This window comes from Mus pahari, chromosome 15 (assembly GCF_900095145.1).
Source record: "Mus pahari chromosome 15, PAHARI_EIJ_v1.1, whole genome shotgun sequence".
NCBI classification, from domain to species: domain Eukaryota; kingdom Metazoa; phylum Chordata; class Mammalia; order Rodentia; family Muridae; genus Mus; species Mus pahari.
The window spans coordinates 81,239,716-81,260,838 of NC_034604.1; the positions used below are offsets into that span (position 1 = coordinate 81,239,716).

At 37.4% G+C, this 21,123-nt stretch overlaps 1 protein-coding gene across 1 annotated transcript in view; it reads left to right on the forward strand.

Moving 5' to 3' along the window:
• Positions 1–21,123, forward strand: part of Rttn (rotatin) — a 152,734-nt gene that overhangs the window by 48,105 nt on the left and 83,506 nt on the right. The window contains exons 18-25 of the mRNA XM_021214290.1: positions 349–520; positions 1,904–2,003; positions 7,223–7,311; positions 8,299–8,416; positions 13,275–13,371; positions 14,114–14,182; positions 17,475–17,663; positions 18,201–18,440. Coding sequence (XP_021069949.1) covers positions 349–520; positions 1,904–2,003; positions 7,223–7,311; positions 8,299–8,416; positions 13,275–13,371; positions 14,114–14,182; positions 17,475–17,663; positions 18,201–18,440 — 1,074 coding nt within the window. The remainder of the gene's footprint in view (positions 1–348; positions 521–1,903; positions 2,004–7,222; positions 7,312–8,298; positions 8,417–13,274; positions 13,372–14,113; positions 14,183–17,474; positions 17,664–18,200; positions 18,441–21,123) is intronic.

Sequence of the window (21,123 nt, forward strand, 5' to 3'; positions counted from 1 at the left end):
AGCTTGCAATCCCACCAGCAATGGAGGAGTGTTCCTATTTCTCCACAACCTCGCCAGCATCTGCTGTCACCTGAATCTTTAATCTTGGCCATTTTTTAGTCTCTGTGAGTCTACCCAATTGTTCTTATTAATTATTCTGGGTTTCTGATGTTATTTCATAAAACAATATTGACTCTATGAAAATAGGTCTATATGAAAGTTTTTGTAGAAACGGGAAAATATTAGTAATGGTAATATATATATATATGGATATTTATATTTTATTATGATAGTTATGTATAATTCTAAGCCTATTTATAGATATTTACATAATATACAAATATTGACTTAAATACCTTTTGTTTTTAGGGTTCGTTCACTAGCATTAAAACTTTTAGCATTTCATCTTACCAGTGAAGAAGAGGCTGATAAAAAGCGCCCATTCATAGATGCTGGAGTTCTTTCCAGAGTTACTAATCTATTTATTGTGAAAAAACCTATTGACCTTAAGTTGGATGACAGAAGAGAACTAGCTATTAAGGTAATTTTAACTTTTCAGTTTATTACTGTGTGGTAATTTGACATATTTATATAGCATGTATTTTATTTGGTGTTTTTCAGGTTGTGTGTGCATAGGAAGGGAGATGACTAATTTGGGGCTAGTTTGCAATCTGTATAGATCTGGCTTCTGAATATGTTTGTTTACTGGGCAGGTATCACTTGAGTGCCTGCTGTCTTCCAGGGATTATACCTTCTTTAACTGAGTGTGTGTGCTGGAAATATAAGTTATTCCTGGATTGTTTGAAATGCACTACACTTGAATACAGTGAGAAGTTTCATGATGAATTTTAATTTATTTTTCTAATAAAAAACTGTGAATATGTATGTATATATACTTGTGACTGCAATGCCTAGTTGAAGGCAGAAGAGGGCATTGGATTCCTTGGAGCTGGATTTACAGATGGCTGTAAGCCACTTGATATGGATGCTGGAGTTTGAACTCAGGTTCTTTGGAAGAGTAGTATATGCTCTTAATCTCTGAATTATTTCTCCAGCCCTGTTTTTTAGTTTTTCAGCTAATTTCTTAAAATATATAAGATTTGTCTGTGTGTTCAGAGAGGAAAGAGCTTGTTTCATTTTACAGTTTAGTACATCATCAGTAACTTAAAGCAGAAATCATGGATAAACATTGGTTATTAGTTGGCTCCTAGGGTCAAGTTCAGATATTTTTTCTTATACAGTTCAGGCCCACCTTCCTAGGCATATACCACTCACAGTGGCCTGGGCCCTCAAGCATCAATTAGCAATTAAGAAAATGCTCCATAGACTTCCCTATAGACTAATCTGATGGACGCAATTCCTCAAATGAAGTTTCCTATTCTTAGGTGTGTCAACTTGACGGCTGAGATTAACCACCACTGAATAGAATTTAGCAGAGGGTCCAAGAAACAATAATGTTGCTTTTGTTCTGTTTATATTGCTGTCCTTGCTATATCAGGCTCTGGCTTTGGAATAAGCCAATCTGGCTGTTAAAACTATTGGAATTGTGTCCAGTGGCAGAGATGGTTAAAGAAGAGGTTTGCAGGATGGAGAGAAAATTTTTTTGAGTCATGGGTCTGAGTTGCTTTTCTTAGGTTAGTCTGGTATAGCATAGAGATGCTAGGAAACCTAGAAGTTTTCTATGATTAATGAATGGCCTATGACCTTTAGCAATAATGTTCATTAAAAAGAGAAGCTTATTTGGACATCATAGTTGTTTCTTTTTAAGTTACTCTATTAAGTAACACATCACTGTTACAAATTTACATATAAATGTTTATTTAAGTAACATGACTGCATGCTTTTGTTTTTATGGCATGAACTATAAAATTTTATTGGAATTGGAAACATGTGAAAGTGTATTTTTTTTTTTTTTTATTTTCAGTTGGAGACTGTTAAAAAGGTGTATGAAATCTTCACCTCAGACGATGTTGATCTTGTTTTAAGAAAGTCAGCTGCAGAGCAACTAGCTGTGATAATGCAAGGTAATGAGGATTTTGTTTTGTTTTGTTTTGTTTTTTTTGACAGTGATTGTTGCTCCCCTTGGATTTGAGAATGCTGTTTAGTAGTCTTGTTTATCAGATGGCTGTTCATAGGCCAGCTCTAGCCTCTGACTTATTTTAACCTTGAAGATAAGAGTGCCTTTTTATGTTTGGAATTGTTAAAACCAAGATTCAAGAATGTGTGATAAACCTTACATGTGATATTTACTACTCAGTTTTTCACAAAAAGTTTGCTTGTTAAGGAAGTGTCAATGTGCTTCCATATGAAGTTGAGAATTGTTTTTTCCATGTCTGTAAAGAATTGTGTTGGAATTTTGATGGGATTGCCTTGAATCTGTAGATTGCTTTTGGTAAAATGGCCAATTTTACAATGTTAATCCCACCAATCCATGAGCATTGGAGATCTTTCTGTCTTCTGAGGTCTTCTTTGATTTATAGAATGCCATTTGGTGGCATAATCAAATTATCAATATACTATAAAATATTAATAAAATTATGAGTGTAAAGTTTTATATATTTTAAAAATTTATTGGTATATGGTAATTTTTATTTGTACATGTTGCTCAGAAAAGTGATTCAAACAATACTTTTGGGTAAGACTGAAAAGAAATCATTGTGGGCTAGAGATGACTCAGTGTTTAAGAATACTTACTGTTCTTGCAGAGCACCTGGGTTAGGTTCCCAGCCCATACAGAGGCTTACAAACATCCATAAATCCAGACCCTGTGGATCTAATGCCTTTTGTGTTCTCAGGGCACTGATTATTGGTACCCAACATGTAGTTTGTATACAAATATACATTCAGACGAAACACCCATACACATAAAATAAAAAATGTACATTGTAATCATGTATATGCATGGCCTATTGTTTAAAAAAGAGTATGTATATGGTTTAAAAATAAACTACAGAAAAATAATGTTTGCTTTGTTTGTACTATTACTACTGTATAGGCTTCCAGTATTTGTTAGTATTTAATTTTTCCTCATCTTTGATATGCACTTTAATGCTTCTGAAAAGAAAAGAAAAGCTAATTTTCATTTATATACTGAAAAGACATTTGATAAGTATTCCACAATTACCCTGAGATCATTGGACCCTGGGATGAGAGGATAGTTTGAAAATGCATAATCAGCATATTTCTGTTTTTTTTTTAAATTTCTATTTTATATTTTCTTGATTGAGACATAATCCAGCTAAAATATTGTCTAAATTCCCAAGTAGACACAATAAATAAAGGCATGTAGGTGGCCACAGGTATAGGAAAACATATTTCTCACTACTAATTATAGGACTATAAATCAAAAACGCATACTAGTTAGAATGTCTGCTATCAAAAAGAGAAACAAAACAAAACAAACAGACAAAACCAAAACAAAACAAAATACCTGCTGGCAAGGTTGGGCAAAACAGGAGCTCAATCTCTACCTTTTATGCTACTGATAGGATAGTGTGGCCCTAATGGAAAACAGTATGCAAGCTCCTCAAAGACTTCAAAACTGGATTGCTATAGTATCTAGCTCGCTCATCATTGGGTATATAGCCAAAAGATAAGAAATGGTCATCTTGGAGAAACATTGCATGTGGTAACTAGTTTTATGTCAGTTTGACACAAGCTAAAGTCATCTGAGAGGAAGGAACCTCAATAGGGAAGATGCCTTTGTATAATCTGGCTGTAGGACATTTTCTTAATTAATGATTGATGTCTGAGGGCTCAGCCTACTATCTCTTGCCTGATAGTCCTGGATTTTATGAGAAAGCAGATTGAGCAAGCTATGAGGAGCAATTGAGAGCAATCAAGAAAGCAGTAACTCTCCATAGTAAGCTCTTGCCTCCAGGTTCCTATCTTGTTTGAATCCCTGTCCTGGCTTCCTTCAGTGTTGAACTACAGTGTAGAAGTATAAGCCAAATAAAACTTTTCCTCCCCAACTTACTTTTGTTCATGATGTTTTATCACAGCAATAGTAACACTAGGACATTGCTCTGTGTTTCATGTAATCCTGTTCAGTGTCCTGTCTGTGGTTTAAATGACAGTAATATAGACTGTAGAAAATAGGCTCTAAAAATGTGGAGGCTTGGCATGACACCTATAATCACAAGTCTCAGAAGGCTGAGGCAGAATGATTCTGTGACCAGCCTGGGTATAAAGAGTCTGTACCTCAAAAATCTGGTAAAAAAGGAGCTGGATATGGTGGTACACATCTGTTATCCCAGTTCTTAGGTCTTGGAGACCTGAGGATCAGGAGTTCAAGGTCATCCTTAGCCACAGGATAAGTTCAGGCCAGCCTGGCCTGCCTGTAGCCCTGCTTCTAGATGCATGAATGAATAGATAATTTTGCTTAAAAATTGAAGAACTTTTCTTAGGATATTACTTCAATATTACTAACATTTTGAAAGTAGAGTTTGAAAATACCCTATATTGTGGTTACTGGAAATTCACTTTTTAAAGACTAGCAAAAAAGCTAGTTATGATGATAATTATATCATAGTATGAAGATGCCTGTGATTTTTATCTCACCCTTCCTTACCCTGCTTCTATGAGGGTGCTCCCCCACCCCACCCCTCACCCACTGCCTCATCACCCTAGCATTCCTCTACACTGAGGCATCAAGCCTTCACAGGACCAAAGGCCTCCCCTCCCATTGATGCCAGATAAGGCCCCTTCAGCTCCTTCAGTCCTTCCCCTAACTCCTCCTCCATTGTGCTCCCTGTGCTCAGTCAAATGGTTGGCTGCCAGCTGAGCCTCTGCATCTGTATTGGTCAGGATCTGCCAGAGCCTCTCAGGAGACAGCTCTATCAGGCTCCTGTCAGCAAGCACTTCTTGGCATCAGCAATAGTGTCTGGGTTTGGTGTCTGCACGTGGGATGGATCTCCAGGTGGGCAATCTCTGGATGGCCTTTCCTTCAGTCTCTGTTCCACTGTTTGTCCCTGTATTTCCTTCAGATAGGAGCAATTCTGGGTTAATGTTTTGAAGATAGATGGGTGGCCCCATCCTTCAACCGGGGGATTATGCCTAACCCCTGGATATGGTCTCTACAGGTTCTCCCTCCCCTTTGTGGGGTATTTCAGCTAATGTCATCCCTGTGGCTCTTGCTTTTCTGGCATCTGGGACTTTCTGAAGTTGGGACTCTTCACTTTCTTCTATACCTATTATCTTTAGGTTTGGTCTTCTCATTGTATCCTGGATTTCCTGGATGTTTTAGGTTAGGAGCTTTTTGCATTTTACATTTTCTTTGACTGTTGTGTCAATGTTTTCTATGGTATCTTCTGCACCTGGGATTCTCTCTTCTATCTCTTGTATTCTGTTGATGATGCTTGCATCTATGACTCCTGGTCTTTTTCCTAGGTTTTCTATCTCCAGGGTTGTTTCCCTTTGTGATTTCTTTATTGTTTCTATTTCCATTTTTAGATCCTGATGATTTTGTTCAATTTCTTTACCTGTTTGGTTGTGTTTTCCTGTANTTCTTTAAGGGATTTTGTGTTTCCTCATTAAGGGCTTCTAACTGTTTGCCTGTGCTCTCCTGTATTTAATTAAGGGAGTTATTTAAGTCCTTCTTAAAGTCCTCTATCATCATCATGAGATGTGATTTTAAATCAGAGTTTTGCTTTTCTGGTGTGCTGAGGTATCCATCCATGGCTTGCTGTAGTGGGACGACTGGGTTCTGTTGATGCCAAGTAGCCTTGGTTTCTGTTGATTATATTCTTGCACTTACCTTTCATCTGTGGTGTTAGCTGGTCTTGCTGTCTCTGATTGTGGCTTGTTCCTCCTGTCAGCCTTTGTCAACACTCCTGGGAGACCAGCTCTCTCCCGGCTGGATTTGGGTATGAAGAGTTGTGGCACAGAGTCAGCTCCAGGCACAGATGGAAACCAGAAGGATCCTCTGTTTGTTATTTTTTATAGTTGTATTTTTAATTTAAATCTTAAAAATTTATTTACTTATTTATACATTTATACATTTTATATTTATATTAAGCACTCTCCCCTTCTTTCCCTCACAGAGACCCTCCCCCTATCTCTCCCCCATTTTCTTCTTAGAGGGTGGGGTCCCACTGGGTATCTTCCCACCTTGGTGCATCAAGTCTTTGCCAGGGTAGTTGCATCCTCTTTGACTGACTGCTAGACAAGGCAGCCCTGTTGGAACTGATACATCCCTCAGTCAGGCTACAGCTTTAGGAATAACACCATCTCCCCACTCCCCCATCTCCAAGTGCTCCAGTTGTTGGGAGACACACATAGAGACTGAGCTGCACTTTTGCTACTTATGTGCCAGGGACCTCAGTCCATCCTGTGTATGCTTTGGTTGGTGGCTCAGTCTCTGAGTCCTCTCAGGTACAGGTTAATTGACTCTGTTGGTCTTCCTGTGGGGTTCTCATCCTCTTCAGGGCCTGCAATCCTTCCCCCAACTATTTCATAAGAGTTCCCGACCTCCATCTAATATCTGGCTATGGGTATCTGCATCTGTTTCAGTCAGCTGGTAGATCGAGCCTCTTAGAGGACAGTCATGCTAGGCTCTTGTCTGCAAGCATAACAGTATCATGAATAATGTCAGGGCTTGGTGCTTTCCTGTGGGATGGGTCTCAAGTTGGGCCAGTTAATGGTTGGCCATTCCTTCAGTCTCTGCTCCATCTTTGTCCCTGCATTTCTTTTAAACAGGATAAATTTGGGGTCTAAAGTTTTGTTGGTGGGTTGGTGTCCTTATCCCTCCACTGGGGGTCCTGCCTGGTTTCAAGAGGTGGCCTTGTCAGGTTCTATGTCCCCACTGTTAGGCATCTTGACTAATTTCACCTGCATTGACTTCTGGGAGCCTCCCCTTCTCAGGTCTCTGGGTCTTCCTAAAGATTCCCCCCCCAGCCCCCCACCCCTGGCAACTGCAGATTTCCATTCATTTCCCTGGCCATCTGTGTCTCCTTGCACACCTGACCTTGCCTTCCCCAACCCCATTCCTCTCCCCCTCCCCTTTCCCACCACTTTCCTCTCTCCCTCTGCCTCTTCATCATGGGAATAGATGCCAGATTTGCTTGTAACTTACATGTTTTCACAGTGTACAGATTCATAAAAGTACTTTGTCTTCTAATTTCAGCCTTAGGTATACCCTATTTATAGTAGCTAGAAATTTGTGTGCATAACTGTCTCATATATTTCAAAATGTTTTTAAAGGTACAAAACATTTATTTAACTTTTAATATTGTTTTGCCTGTAGATATTAAAATGCATACAGTGGTGAAAAAGTTATGCTTAGTTGAGAAGATTATTGGATATTTAAATGAATTTGTGGGTCAAGATGGCGAGGTAAGACAATAAAATTGGACATTTATTATAGGATAACTTTTTTGTAAAATGAGTTTATTTTTGCATGCCTCTATGGGTGTGTTTGTGCATGTGTGTGTTTGTATATGCATGTGTTATATGGTGTATACATGCAGGTGTATTGCCTGTGCACAGATGTGTGGAGGCCAGAAAGTGAAATTGCACATCTTTTTCTTTCCCTCTCCATATTATTTTTGAGATAGGGTTTTTCATTGAACTTGTAATTAACTTAGGGTTTTTGTGGGGCTAGCTGCTTAGGAGTCCCCAGAATCCATCTGTCTTCATCCACCAAGTTTGGTTTACTGCACTGAGATTGTTCATGGATGCTTGGGATCATATCTAGGTCCTTCTGCTTGCTTTGCAAGCAATTTCCCCACTGTGCCATGTCTCCAGCCCAGGAGGTTGATTTAACTTGTTTGGAACTGAATTTAAAGAGAATACTTGGATTTTTAATCTCAAAAGGGATACCCACTCATCTCTTTCTTTTTTAATTTTTTTTTATTTCTAGATAAGGTTTGTAAAGGAGAGCTAAGCTTAGTTTTATAACCAGCAGTGTATTCAACGTTGCTTTTATTTTTCTTATTTTTAAGTAATTTTTAAAAATTAAAATAATCATTCATTTGCGGGTGTAAAGGTTTCCTGAATGTATGTCTGTGCATCATATGCGTGCCTGATGCCTATGAAGGCCAGAAGAGGGCACTGTATTCCCTAGAAGTGGAGTTATACACAGTGGAGAGCCACCCTGTGGGTGCTAGGAACTGAACTTGGTTCCTCTGAAAGGAGCAAGAGATAGTGCTCCTTAACCACTGAGCTATCTCTCCAGCCCAATGTTTAAAGTAACTCTTAATGTAATTTTAAAAACATAATATTTAACATGTTTTCATTTTAGTTTCATATAATTTAATGAGAAAGCAGTTTAAACTTAGAATAAGATAATGTGGTATATTTTATCTCGTTTCTTGCTGGCAGGTTATAGAATGCTTGATTCAGCCATGTCTCACACTCCTGAGAAAGGTTTTGTACGCTGACCCGGTTATCCGTGTTTCCTTGTCACAGCAGGCCTCTCTCTTGACCCTGTTACTCAGAGGTGAGTAAATAGTGCCTGAAGAATTCCATATGTAGCCTTATGTGTTCATCCTCTAACTGGAGGTAAAAGTGACTTCCCATTGTAGTAAAATGTAGCTGCTTATTAAACTGAAAAAGTTCTCTTGAAAAGTACTTAGTGTGTGTGGAGATATCCCTTCTACTGTTGTTGCCTAAGTAGGCAGCACGGAGAAATGCAGAGTGAGCTTGGATTGGTTTCTGCACCTGCTTGTTAATATGGAGTTTACTACTGATAGGGCACACATTGTCTGTGAAGAGCAAGGCCAACTGCTTTTCATTCCTTTTCCTTAGTATCTGTGTCCCATCTCTGTTTTCACTTGCACCTTTGTTTGGCATTTGCCTATGAGATCAGACTGGGATTGAGACTGGAGACTCAACTCTATCACACTGAGTGACTTACTCTGAGCTTCTGTTTATGTACATAATGTTAAGAAACATTTTAAATATGTGCTATTTAAAAAATAAATTCAGGTTTGATTGGATTTTAATGATATTTAGATAGAAAAATAATGATTTATCTTCTTTCTTATCATTTGCTTTTAATACAGACTTTGGTATTTTTGTATGAGGCAGGGTTCTCTAGAGGAACAGAACATAGAATGAGTGTATTATGCAAAGGAATCTGACCGCAGGCAAGCAGAGGGCACAAGTCCCTTAGATTCTGTCTGTGCTGCTGCCCAGACAGAGCAGAGGCTGCCTTGGTTCTGTCCAGTCAAGTCAGGTTCCCACCTAAGGCTGACCAGCCGAACAGTGTTCTATAAGCACTGTGTTTCCTATATCTTCACCTCATTGCTTTTAATTATTCTAAAGAGGCATTTTGGTCAAATATTTTTATTTTGTGACCAGTTAGGTATTGGTGAGATAAATGAGATTTATATTAGAATATATAATATAAAATAATTTTATTTTAGCATTTTCCCCTCAGTGGTAATCTGCTTACAAAATGAGTAGGACACAGTTTAAGAAACATTTGCGAAAGTCCAAACCAGGTTAAAACGAAACGAAACAAAACAAAACAAAACAAAACCCTTCATTTTTAAGGTCATAAAATTATATTAGTGGACTATGAGATTTTGTAGTAGATCTTTATGTAGTGATCACCTGAAAGAATAGCAAGTATAGACTTCTGATTTAATCTTTCCTCTTGTAAAATATTTATTCATTTTTCATTTTTCATTTGTTGCTTTCTTTTTCAAATTTATTTTTTTCTCAGACAGGGTATCTGTGTAGCCGTTCTTGGCTAGAGCTTGCTATAAGGTAGTCTTGAACTTGAAGTGATCGGCCTGTCTCTGCCTTCTGAATGCTAGCATTATAGGTGTGTTCCACCGTGTCTAGCTTTCAATTTTTTATTTATGTTAATAATTATCTTATTAACCTCTTTTAATTTCATTTAGTCTCCCATTTGCCCATTTTTAAAAATTATTCAAATACTGCACTTATGAGTATCTAGCAGATACTAAAGCACTTTTGCATGTGTGGGAATGTTTAGAATTAAGCTGATGTTATGTGTGCACTAGAATAGTGCTGCACCAGTGAGCCACACCCCTAGCTTTCAAAAGTACTTTCCATGGCAACACAAGCTGTATCCTTTTGGTATTTTTATCAGTTGTTCTCTGTCATGTATATACAGGGAAATTTTCAGTTTTTAACCAGCTACTCTGCCATGAAACTTTATTCCTCTGTAAGCGTTTATGAAGCACATATTATGTTCTAGGTGCAGTGGTTGGCCCTTTTATTATAGTTATAAGCATGGCAAATGGACTGTCAGAGAGTCAAAGTCTTTGATAAATAATTAAAAATACAACATAATAACACCTGAAGTGGGATTCCAGAGGTACCAGAGGAAATGCTGAATGCATTAGTGTTAGGGAAGTATTAGATGATACTCTAGGAAACATGGTTTCTGTGCTGGGATTTGAGCATTGCATGGGAGTTCAGACAGACATGACTGACTTACTGATAATGGAAGATAATGTTCCACATGTTAGCTTGTTAGGAACAGTGGACTTTGAAGGAGCATAAATGAAGGGGAAATGGAAGGATGTTGTAAGGAGGGCAGCTCATGTAAGATCTGGTAAGCTGAAGAGCAGAGAGGAGCTATATGAAATTGTTTAATGGGAACATGTATTTTACAGATTATTCTGACCTAGCATGGAAAAATGATTGATAGGCTTTAATGATTAAATAACCTTGCAAAGATCTGGTTTGAATTATAAACTTGCTATGACAGAACCTTATCCCTGTATTACAGGGATAGAATCTAAGTTAAATAGTGTGGGGACAGAATAGGATCAGGGATGGGGTGGGGTGTGGGAGGGGGAATGGAGGCAGAGAGCATGCAGATTCCTGGGACTTATACTCAGGGTCAGGGTTAGGGTTAGTGTTAGTCTGAGATCAGCATCCCAGTGCAGATCTAACTTCATTGTCAGTACAATAAACCTATATACAGTTTTTCAGCTAATCAGGGCATTACACATGTTGTCCTGCTTAGTGTGATTCACTTGCCCACTCTGTAAGGGAGGGGGTCAATCACCTGGGGAGATTCCCATTCCTGTGAAGAGGGGAAGCAGCCATCTCCCTGACCTCTGCTCCTTTGTTCTAATTCACCGGTCTGCTGGGAGCCGTCTTAGGCCAGGTACCATGTACATCAGATCAGGACCCTGACCTGGAGGAGTGGCAGGAGTCCGTGGTGCTTTGTTCTCCATCCCACTTCTTCCTCTGTCAGGTTCACTCCCCCATCCCCCACACGTCCCCCAAGAGGAAGTATTCATTTTACCATTAGAGGGGGAAGAAATCGAGATCTCACAGGCACTTGGAAGCTTTGGCATATTCATAAAACCAGATATGTAGTAGAGGCAGGAGAAGAACTCCAAACTCTTTATCTGTTTCTTTTTTTAAATGATGACAAATTACATATCCCCATTGCAAAGCTCCAGACAGTATAGAGCTATACAAGATAAAACTCTATAGGTTTTCATCCTCTCCGGGTTATTTATTTATTTATTTATTTATTTTACTATTCCTAAAGAAGAAGATTGTATTGTCGTTTTACTGTTTCTATTTGTCATATTACTGGATATTGTTTCAGATTTTTTAAAAGATTTTTTATTAGATATTTTCTTTATTTACATTTCATATGTTATCCCCTTTCCTATTTTCCTCTCCAAAAATCCCCTATCCCCTCCCCCTCCCCCTGCTCCTCAACCCACCTACTCCCCTTTACTGGGGCATAGAACCTTCACAAGACCAAGGGCCTTTCCTCCCATTGATGACCGACTAGTCCATTCTCTGATACATATGCAGCTAGAGCCATGAGTCCCACCATGTGTTTTCTTTGATTAGTGGTTTAGTCCCATGGAGCTCTGGGGGTACTGGTTAGTTCATATTGTTGTTCCTCCTATAGGGATTTTATATTGTCAAAAATCTTCTATCATCTTATGCATGCACTGTCATTAGAACTGCTTCCCTTACTCTGGAATATGGTTAAGTTCGTTGGGCCAATTTCTTCTCAGATCTGCTATGGCTAGGGGTGTCTCATTTAAAATTTTTCTTGTAGATAAAAATAATAGTTCAAACAGGTTGTAGAGTAATGGGGATCGGAAATGAGGCTGTTGAGGAGAAGATAACCAAATTAAAATGTGCGTGAAGTTTTGCTACCTGAGTAAAAGATAAACGAGGGGGTATACTCATGGGATATGAGGGAACTGGCTTGGGGTGGGGTGAGAACTAAAGGTTTAAGCAGATATTTCACAGGGAAGTGGGGTAAAGAATAGATGGGGGAGAAATGAAAACTAAGTATATATAAAGAATCCTTATGTCACATCACTGGTTTTTAAACTATTTAAAAATATAACAAGAAATGAAATTGTATTATATTTAAAGACTCCAATAAGCTTAAATATTTTAATGGATTTAAAATTTAAGGTAAGGATCCAAATCTGTTTTAACCCCATACCATAGCCAGTTGTATTTCAGAAATTTTTTACTATTTATATACTCTAAAACATTCTGTCTCTACTGAGGGGAAATGTCATTTTAGCAGTAGTTCATTTTTATATGATTCTTATCTCCTTACTTTTAAGATTATATTTTTCGTCATGCTAATTACATATTTATCTTTTTGTTCAATTAGGAAAAATATATTTTTAAAATATAGATTTCTTGTTTGTGTTTCTATAAATGTATGGATTCTGTATTTGTATTATTCCTGTGTGATGGTACATCTATTATTCCAATTTGTTTAGGATTTCTTAGTTTTCACACAATGAAAAATGTACAGAAGTAGATGAGGTAAAGGACTCGACTAGCCTTCTGAGCTAGTATGTGGTGGAGCTACTGTTATCACCTGCTAACGTAGATGATGTTTTTACCCACATCTTCTCCTAGTAAGAAAATACAGAATAACAGAGCATAGGCACAACCTTTTAGCATTAGTCTAAGTTCTAGGACCATGTTTGTTGTTAAGATCCAAAATTATAAAGGATCTCTAGTGAGAAAAGTTCAGCTAGGATTATGTAACTTGACAAAGCATCTCTTGACCGGGATCTCTTTGCTGAGATTACCTGCAGCTGGACAGTGTTTAGTGAACAAGTCTGTATCTGTGGCTCTGGACCAGTACTGTCAGCATTTTCTGGGAATGTGTTAGAGATGCACATTAATTATATAGACTGTGGAACTGTTTTATATTCCTTCCTAGTAATTCTTACACATTTGGTACCTTGAGTGACCATGTTTTAGATATATCAGTTTTTCTGGGTTATTGCTATATCTCTTTTTTTTTTCCAAGTTAAGACATTTTAAAGTTGAATATTTTATGAAATTGCATTCCCCTTTCCCCTCAGTTTCCTTGATATTTCATGAAGATTGTACTGTGGTGGCTGAAGTTGGGGCATTGTTTTGTCTTCTATTATTCGATGAAGTATCAAGAATGGATACATGGTGAGATATAAGGATTTTTATTGGTGTATTTTTACCCTGAGTTATCTAAGGTGTGATGTACTCCTACAGAAGCACAATGAGTTCTTTCCATGCCGTACACATGTGTTATGCTCTTCTGTTTGACTAAGTGATACTTAAAAACTGATGGATTCAAACTGGGCAGTGGTGGCGCACGCCTTTAATCCCAGAACTTGGGAGGCAGAGACAGGCAGATTTCTGAGTTTGAGGCCAGCCTGGTCTACAGAGTGAGTTCCAGGACAGCCAGGGCTATATAGATAAACCCTGTCTTGAAAAAGCAAAAACAAAACAAAACAAAACCCATGGGTTCAAAAAGTCACCCTAAGTTACTTTTTTGAGCATAACTAAATATCACATTTTTAAAAAATAATTATTATAGTGATTTTTGCCTTGGATTTGTTTTTAGTGCATATTTTCATCTTTGTGTGCTTTCAAAATCATTATCTAAAAGAGTAGAAAACGTTTAGAATGATAGTATCTGATTAATGTGACCTTAAGAAACATCAGTAGGAGGGGTCATAGAGTTCACTTTGTTATATGAGTGCTTATTATATGAAACTACAAACAAAAGTACAATTTACTTTCAATTCTGCTGACAGCAAGCACTTGACTATACGGAATGTTAGACTTAGTTATAATCTCAAATGCACTCTCTAAGAATGGAGTGGGTTGTACTTCACAGAACTTTGGCCTACTCAGTTTTCATTTTGCCTTCTTTTTATAGGTCCGATAATCTGTCTAATAAGCCTTCTTTGTCATCAGTCTTCAGTTTGCCGGTTTCAGTCTTTAGAAGGTAAAGAGTTTGTCTTATTCATATGACTAATAAACTGTTGTTCCACAAAGGGGAAGTCACTGTCTGTAATTGTTTCAGTCTCTTCATTGGCAGGGCTTCCAGAATTTCCTCAGTTGGATTCTTTGAAGGGTTCATGAGTATAGCTCCCTCTAATCACCTTTTCACTTCAATTTCCTGCAAATTTACAGGAAAGTTTTATGTCAGTGTCCTTTCAGCCTTGAGTCATTGTTCACCTGTGTTCCTTTCTCCACACATAATCTCTATTTTCAACTATTGGAAAATAAGTTTCAGAAATAATTTTTTACTATTTAAAAATTAAGGATATAATTAAGACCATGTGTTGAATTTGATTTTATGTCCATGTAGAACTTGAAAATATGTGTCATTTTTCTTTATATAATATACATGAAATTATACACAAACATTGCATTTCTTCCTCAGTAAACACTAGGAAATACTATGCAGATAAAGATAATGGCAGTCACTTCTAGGTCAGAAACTCCTTATATACTTTTTCATTACTTTTTACTACTCCAAAATATGATCCTGCTTTCATTTCTGTTAGCGTAGCTTATTTTTGCTGGCTTTTGAAGATTATCTACAAAGTGCATTTTTAAAAAAAGTTTATTTACCTGATGGTGTTGATCATGGAGAAGGGGCACTAGGGCCTGGGTAGGAAGGAGTTCTGAATTATTTAAATTCAGGCAAATTAAAAAATAAACAAAATATAAACATGCATAATTATTCAAAAAAAAAGTTTATTTACATTCCAAATGTTGCTCCTCTCCTTGTACCTCTTCAAAAAGTTTTTATAGAGAATTATTCCGATTAACATTGCTTTTTATTCATAGCAATTAGTAGAAACTATTTGAATGATTTTTATAGAACTTCTCTCCATTCCTCCTGTGGGAAGTGGGTGCGGCCGTGCGGCAGCCAAGATGGCGCCCTGGCTCATTGCCAAGCCCCATGATCCCTGCTTGTTTACCAAGAACCTGATCATGCACACCTGAATGATCATGTGCTGCCCGCCTGACGCATAGCGTCATACAGCATGGTATTGAGTCACTGGCCTATCAACGCGCACCCTGTCTGCGTGCATGGCTTGTGTACAGAGCGTGCTGAATGCTGATTGGATGATGAAGAGTGGTGAGAGACGAGTGCAGAGGATGGATGCGGATAAATTGGGCAATCCCCCAGAATAAAGCTGAAGCAGAAGCTGAAGTGGAATAAAGCTGAAGAGGAAAAAGCTGAAGCAGAAGCAGCAGAAAAGAAGGAAGCTGCTTGAACCCTGTCTTGGTGTACGTGTCGTCTTTTACCCACCTCTGCTGGCCAGAGGCTGGGGCGCACTGCACTCCTTTCTTCATTGTTATTGTTTCATTCTCTATTGTTATCTACTCTATAAGATCCTTGATGCTAATCATGATTATTTAACTTGAGGTAGTGATGCTGGTTTTCAGTGTGAGGGATGCTTTTTCTCCTGTAAAAAGGTTGCATTTAGGTCTGTGACTGTCCTATAGCGTAATGGTTTTTTTTCTACGAGTTTGGCATCCATGGATGATACTTTCTGTAAAATGATTTCCTTAGGCTTGTTGTTTCTTTCTATGTTTATTAATAACATCCCTCTCCTTTTTTTATCCTTTTGTTTGTTTGTTTGACAGAGTCTTGACTGGCCTTACCCTCATGATCCTCTTGACTCAGTTCCTAAGTGCTGAGACAAAGAGGAATGTGCCAACCCACCCCACCTAGCTTGTTCACTTGTTAAAATAAAGAATATCATCCATTATCTTTATTCTTTAATGCTCTTGTGTCTTTTTGACATGGCCTCATGAATCAGTTCGTGATTGGTTGCTTTCTGTCACAGTATATTCAAAACTCCTCTAGACCAGCATTAGCTATTGGTTTAAAAAAAAAAAAAACAGTTTTTTTTTGTCTTAAAAAAAAAAAAAACAAACTTATTTGTGTTTATGAGTGTGTGTGTGTGTGTGTGTGTGTGTATGCACATGCACGTGGGCACGGGAGCATGCGGAGGTGAGAATGCATGTGCCCTAGGATGCCAGAAAAAGGCATCAGATTTCCTAGGTATGTAGCTATAGGCTATTGTGATCTTCCTGATATAGGTGTTGGAAACCTAGCTTAGAATCTAGCAATTCTGCAAGACTGGCAAGTGCTCTTAACCAGTGAGACTGCTCACCACCCCTAACTTGGTAGTTTTCAGTGGAAAATTGCTATTAGAATGTTTAAATTGCTATTAAAATATTAAAAACTGTTACAATTGATTTACATATTAAATTATAATTTGATTTGGATATGAAATTATAGCATCGTCTCTCCATTGGTGTGTAGAAAGTAAAAAAAGTGTTCTTATAAACTAAATGATATAATTACTTGTATAACATTAGTCACTAATGAAGAGTAGGGGATATGTGGGGAGGAGCCATGTGAGGGGGAACCTGGGAGGAGAGAGTGGTGCTTCCGTTGGGATGTAAGGTGAGTAAACAAATAAATTAATGGAAAAAATATTGGTCATTAATATGTAAATTAGAGATTTGTGGTTTTAGGTTTTTTTTTTTCTTAATGAGCTCTGACTTCCTTAATCCTGGATAAGAATTTGATCACTGAACTATAGCCCCAGTCTGTTGGAATATGTTACATTATTAAAATTATACTTAATATGTAGTATATGAGGTGGGACTATCTTGCTAATTGCCACTGTTAAATTATCTTGGTTCATTTAAGAGACATCACTATTGAGTTTCTTCTTGTATCTAGAAATACTTGTGGAGTCCTGAGTTTATTGATCACACTGTTAAAAGAAAGCAGTGCATGGAGTGCAGTCACTTAGTAATTTTGATTATAGGTGATTCTGTAGCTCCCTTGAGAGCCTCATTATGCCTATCTGTACAGTGGATGTCACTGCAGTACCCGCCATGAGTAGAGAAATGGTGGTTTCCAACGTTTGTCAGAAAAGGTCAGTTCTTGTTTTAGCCAGCCACCTTTAATGCTCAATATACTATAATCATGTTCCTGATTTCAAGGAACACTGGCTCTCTCCTGCAACAACCCTAATATAGTGAATGTAGCAATTCAAAGGAAAGAGTAGTACAGTAGTTTGGAATGTGGAGGAGAGTGACAGAATAATTAAAATATTACATAAAATGTGATAAATTTAACATTGTTAAGTAGGGAAGTCACACTTCCTAGCTACTCACTAGCTAGCTCACACTTCTGGTTCATTATTTGAGTTCTATTTACTAATTTAAAGTTTGTGATTGTTTAAATTCATTTTCTTTAGGTATCATCTACCAGTTCATGTGACTGGCCACCATGTTGTGAGTCCTTACTCAGTAGTTTTGCCATTACCTACTGAGTGTTTTTCTCTGAAGCCTGTGTCAGATATGCTGAGAATAGCTTGGAACCTGGCATGGTATCATGGGAGTGATAATCTATTGAAACAAATGACCGCTGAAGCTAAAATTCAGGAGTAAGTAGTTATATTAAGATAAAATCACAGGTGAATTACATGGAATTAGTTGTACTTCAGAAGTTCTTTAGGTTAAAAGCTTTTTTAACTTGATATTATCAACTGATTCTATTTTAAGATTGCATTTTCACTTTTTGTTTTAGGTCTGTGCTTATTAAAAATTAATATAAAGCTATTTAAGCTAGAAAAAAATGTTGTATTCTATGCTGTCTTAGAAACTGTATAGTGTTTATTCAGTTAATAATTGTAAATCACTTGGAAAGAGTAAAGCTCAATGTGTACCCAAGAATATTCTTACTTCTAGATGTGCTAATTGGCTCCCATGAGTAATAATATATTAGTGTGTCATTGATAAGAAGGGAAAGTTGGTACTACAGTTGGAATGCTAATGTAAAACTATGTTGTTGATAGATTTATATGTTAGTATTCTTTAACTGTAAGTTAACCCTTATTGCAAAGCACATGAAACCAAACAGAATTTTTAAGAGGCTTATGATAGAAATAAGTGTGGGTTTATCTTTTTGTTTTTATGTCTAGATTTTTAGATACACTGCAGCTGTCCACAGAAGATATCCTTGCATTGAAGATCACATACACGGATAGTGGGTTGAAGGACTGCCTTCAGTCCATCGTTCAGGCTGGAGGCCACAGGGATGTGAGGGCTGCTATTACCAGGATGAGTTTTTATCTTTTGAATGACAAACTGTCTTTGAAGGATGATATTGGTCCATGTGGGGTTACTTTAAAATCCTTGGCCTGGCACACTGTGCTGAACAGGTTAGTGTAAACTTAAGGCCGCCAGTTTGAGTGACCTGATTTGAATTTGTTTAGGATCATCTTCAAACCTTTGTAGAGAAGAGTGTTTATTTGTACAGTTGCTCTCATGAGAGAAATGCTTTAAACAGAAAATAAAACTAAACTTCAGGATAGTTTTCACAGATAGTCTGCTATCTGTGAAAAATAATAACAGAAGAAAAACTTGACCTCAGTTCTAGCATTTCTGAGGAACCTTTTTTATAATAAGGATACAACATGGCTGAAGCATACTGAGTGTTTATTCCTGTCCATATTTTAAATGGACGGAGCTGTAGTAGATTGACAAATAGATTTGGTATACCTGCTACTGGCTGTTTTCATTTGCCTGTGTTTTCTTCTCAAATAAATGATTTCAGTTTTCCTTCTGTTCAAATTTCATGAAGTTAATGGCCATGTGGCTGTCTTTTGATAGTTATTGGAAAGATTCTACCTTGTAAATTTCAGATGTTGAACTGGTAGCAGATGGCTCCATGTGAAACAAGACTGAGAAGCCCTCCTTGCAAGCAATTTTTCATTTTATTTTCCCCATGAGTAGTGTAAATCTGTAACATTCTGAATAGGCACAGCATATAATTTTCAAAATGTTATGTTGTATGAGTTTGTGAATTTGAAATTCTTTAGTTCATTGTTAAGAGTTGTAGTAGAACTAAGCCTCTCCAGTGGTATGCTGAACCAGCTTGTGAGATGGTGCTGTCATGATTTATGGATTTTTCCAATTCCATAAAATTATTATGTAGTAAAATTTTATATATTGTTAATTTATGAATTAAATTACATGAAAATTAAAAGCAGCAGACATGAAAATTGTCACTTTTAAATTGCTTTACATTTTACTATTGTCTCTGCTCTTGTATATAATGGATCTTTTATGGAAGCACTGTTGTATCATGTGCTACTGGTATAATTTTCCACAGCTCCCTAGTACATTGTAGCTAGAAATAGGCCACAGTGAGGATATTATACTATGTAAATTGGCAAACACAGCACATTAGTACTCTGTTTTATCAGACTACTCCTTTATATGTGCCAACTAAAGCACGTGCAAATTTTGCAGTTTCACTTATCTTGATATATTCTATTTCAAAAAAATTAAAGAGCAAAAGCCATTAATATGCCGGACAGTGGTGGCATGCCTTTAATCCCAGCACTTGGGAGGCAGAAGTAGGTGGATTTCTGAGTTCAAGGCCAGCCTGGTTACAGAGTGAGTTCCAGGACATCCTGGGCTACACTGAGAAGCCCTGTCTCGAAAAACCAAAAACCAAAAACAAAACCAAAACAAACTAAAAAACAAAACCCATGAATATATCTTGATGTAATTATATGTATTAGGTTTTCTATTGCACATTAAAATTATATTTACATGCTATAGCACATTGAAGCAAAGGCTCTCTAATAAGTTTGTATCAATGGAAGCCTCCAGGGCAATTCAAACTGAATAGTAGCAGAAACTATGTGAGAGTCACATTTTTTAAGATGACATTTTCCACATACAAGGACAGAATTGTGTATGTGTGTTCCATAGGTGTGCATCTGCTACATCTATGCATTAAACCAACTATAGATTGAAAGTAATAAAAACAAGATTGGCTGGTCAGATTGTTTAGTGGGTAAGAGACTTGCTTCTCATGCATATAACTGTCCTTATTTCCCAGCACCCACATTGAATGGCTCACAATTGCCTATAATTCAGTTTCTGGAGATTCCATTCCCTCATTAACCCTCCTTGGGTGCCTGCACTCACATAGTGCACATTTATACATATATATATAATCAGTTCCCCCAAAAGAAGCACCTGTGATGTAAAGATGTTTTTTCGTGTCATTGTTTCCTAAACAATACAGTATAACAACTGTATGGTGAAATTTACATTGAGTTGGGTGTCAAAGTAATGTGACAATTTAATGATTGTGAGAGGGTGTGCATAAGTTGTACGTAAATACAATGCTGTGCGTAAGTGGTACGTGAATACAATGCTGTGCGTAAGTGGTACGTGAATACAATGTTGTGCGTAAGTGGTACGTAAATACAATGCTGTGCTGTAGAAAGGACTTGAATAACTGCAACTGCAAATTTTGGTTTAGAAGCCAAAAAACTGTTGAACCATATCTTTGTCTGAATTTTCTCATTTTAAAAATGAAGGTATTGAGGTTTTAGAAATGTTTTAAAACTGCCAAAAGGCCAGTGTGTAGTGAATGGTGTGTGACCCAGTTCCTGTTACTGCTACTCCAGCAACAATTTGATAAAGCTCCTTTGGGTATTTTATATAAAACATTTCCAATGTTGAATCTCATCTCTCTTCCCAATTGCCTTTAAAAAATGATTTTCCAGGATCTCCTGCCCCCACAGAAATTTCCTTGTCTAATAACTTTTAGCTTTTTTTCACCAATGTTTGTTTAAAAATCTTAGTTGCTTTGTCTTCTGTAATTCTGAACTTAAGAAATGATTTTTTTTCTGAGCCTCTTTCAGCCTGTTGCAAAATCTAGTAACTTCTTTGAAAGATTGTGTGTCCTTCTCTTCCCCCTTCCTCCCCTTCCCCCTCCTCCCTTCCTCCTTCCTCCCCTTCCCCCTCTTCCCTTCCCCCTTCCTCCCTTCCTCCTTCCCCCTCTTCCCTTCCCCCTTCTTCTCTTCCCCCTTCCCCCTTCTT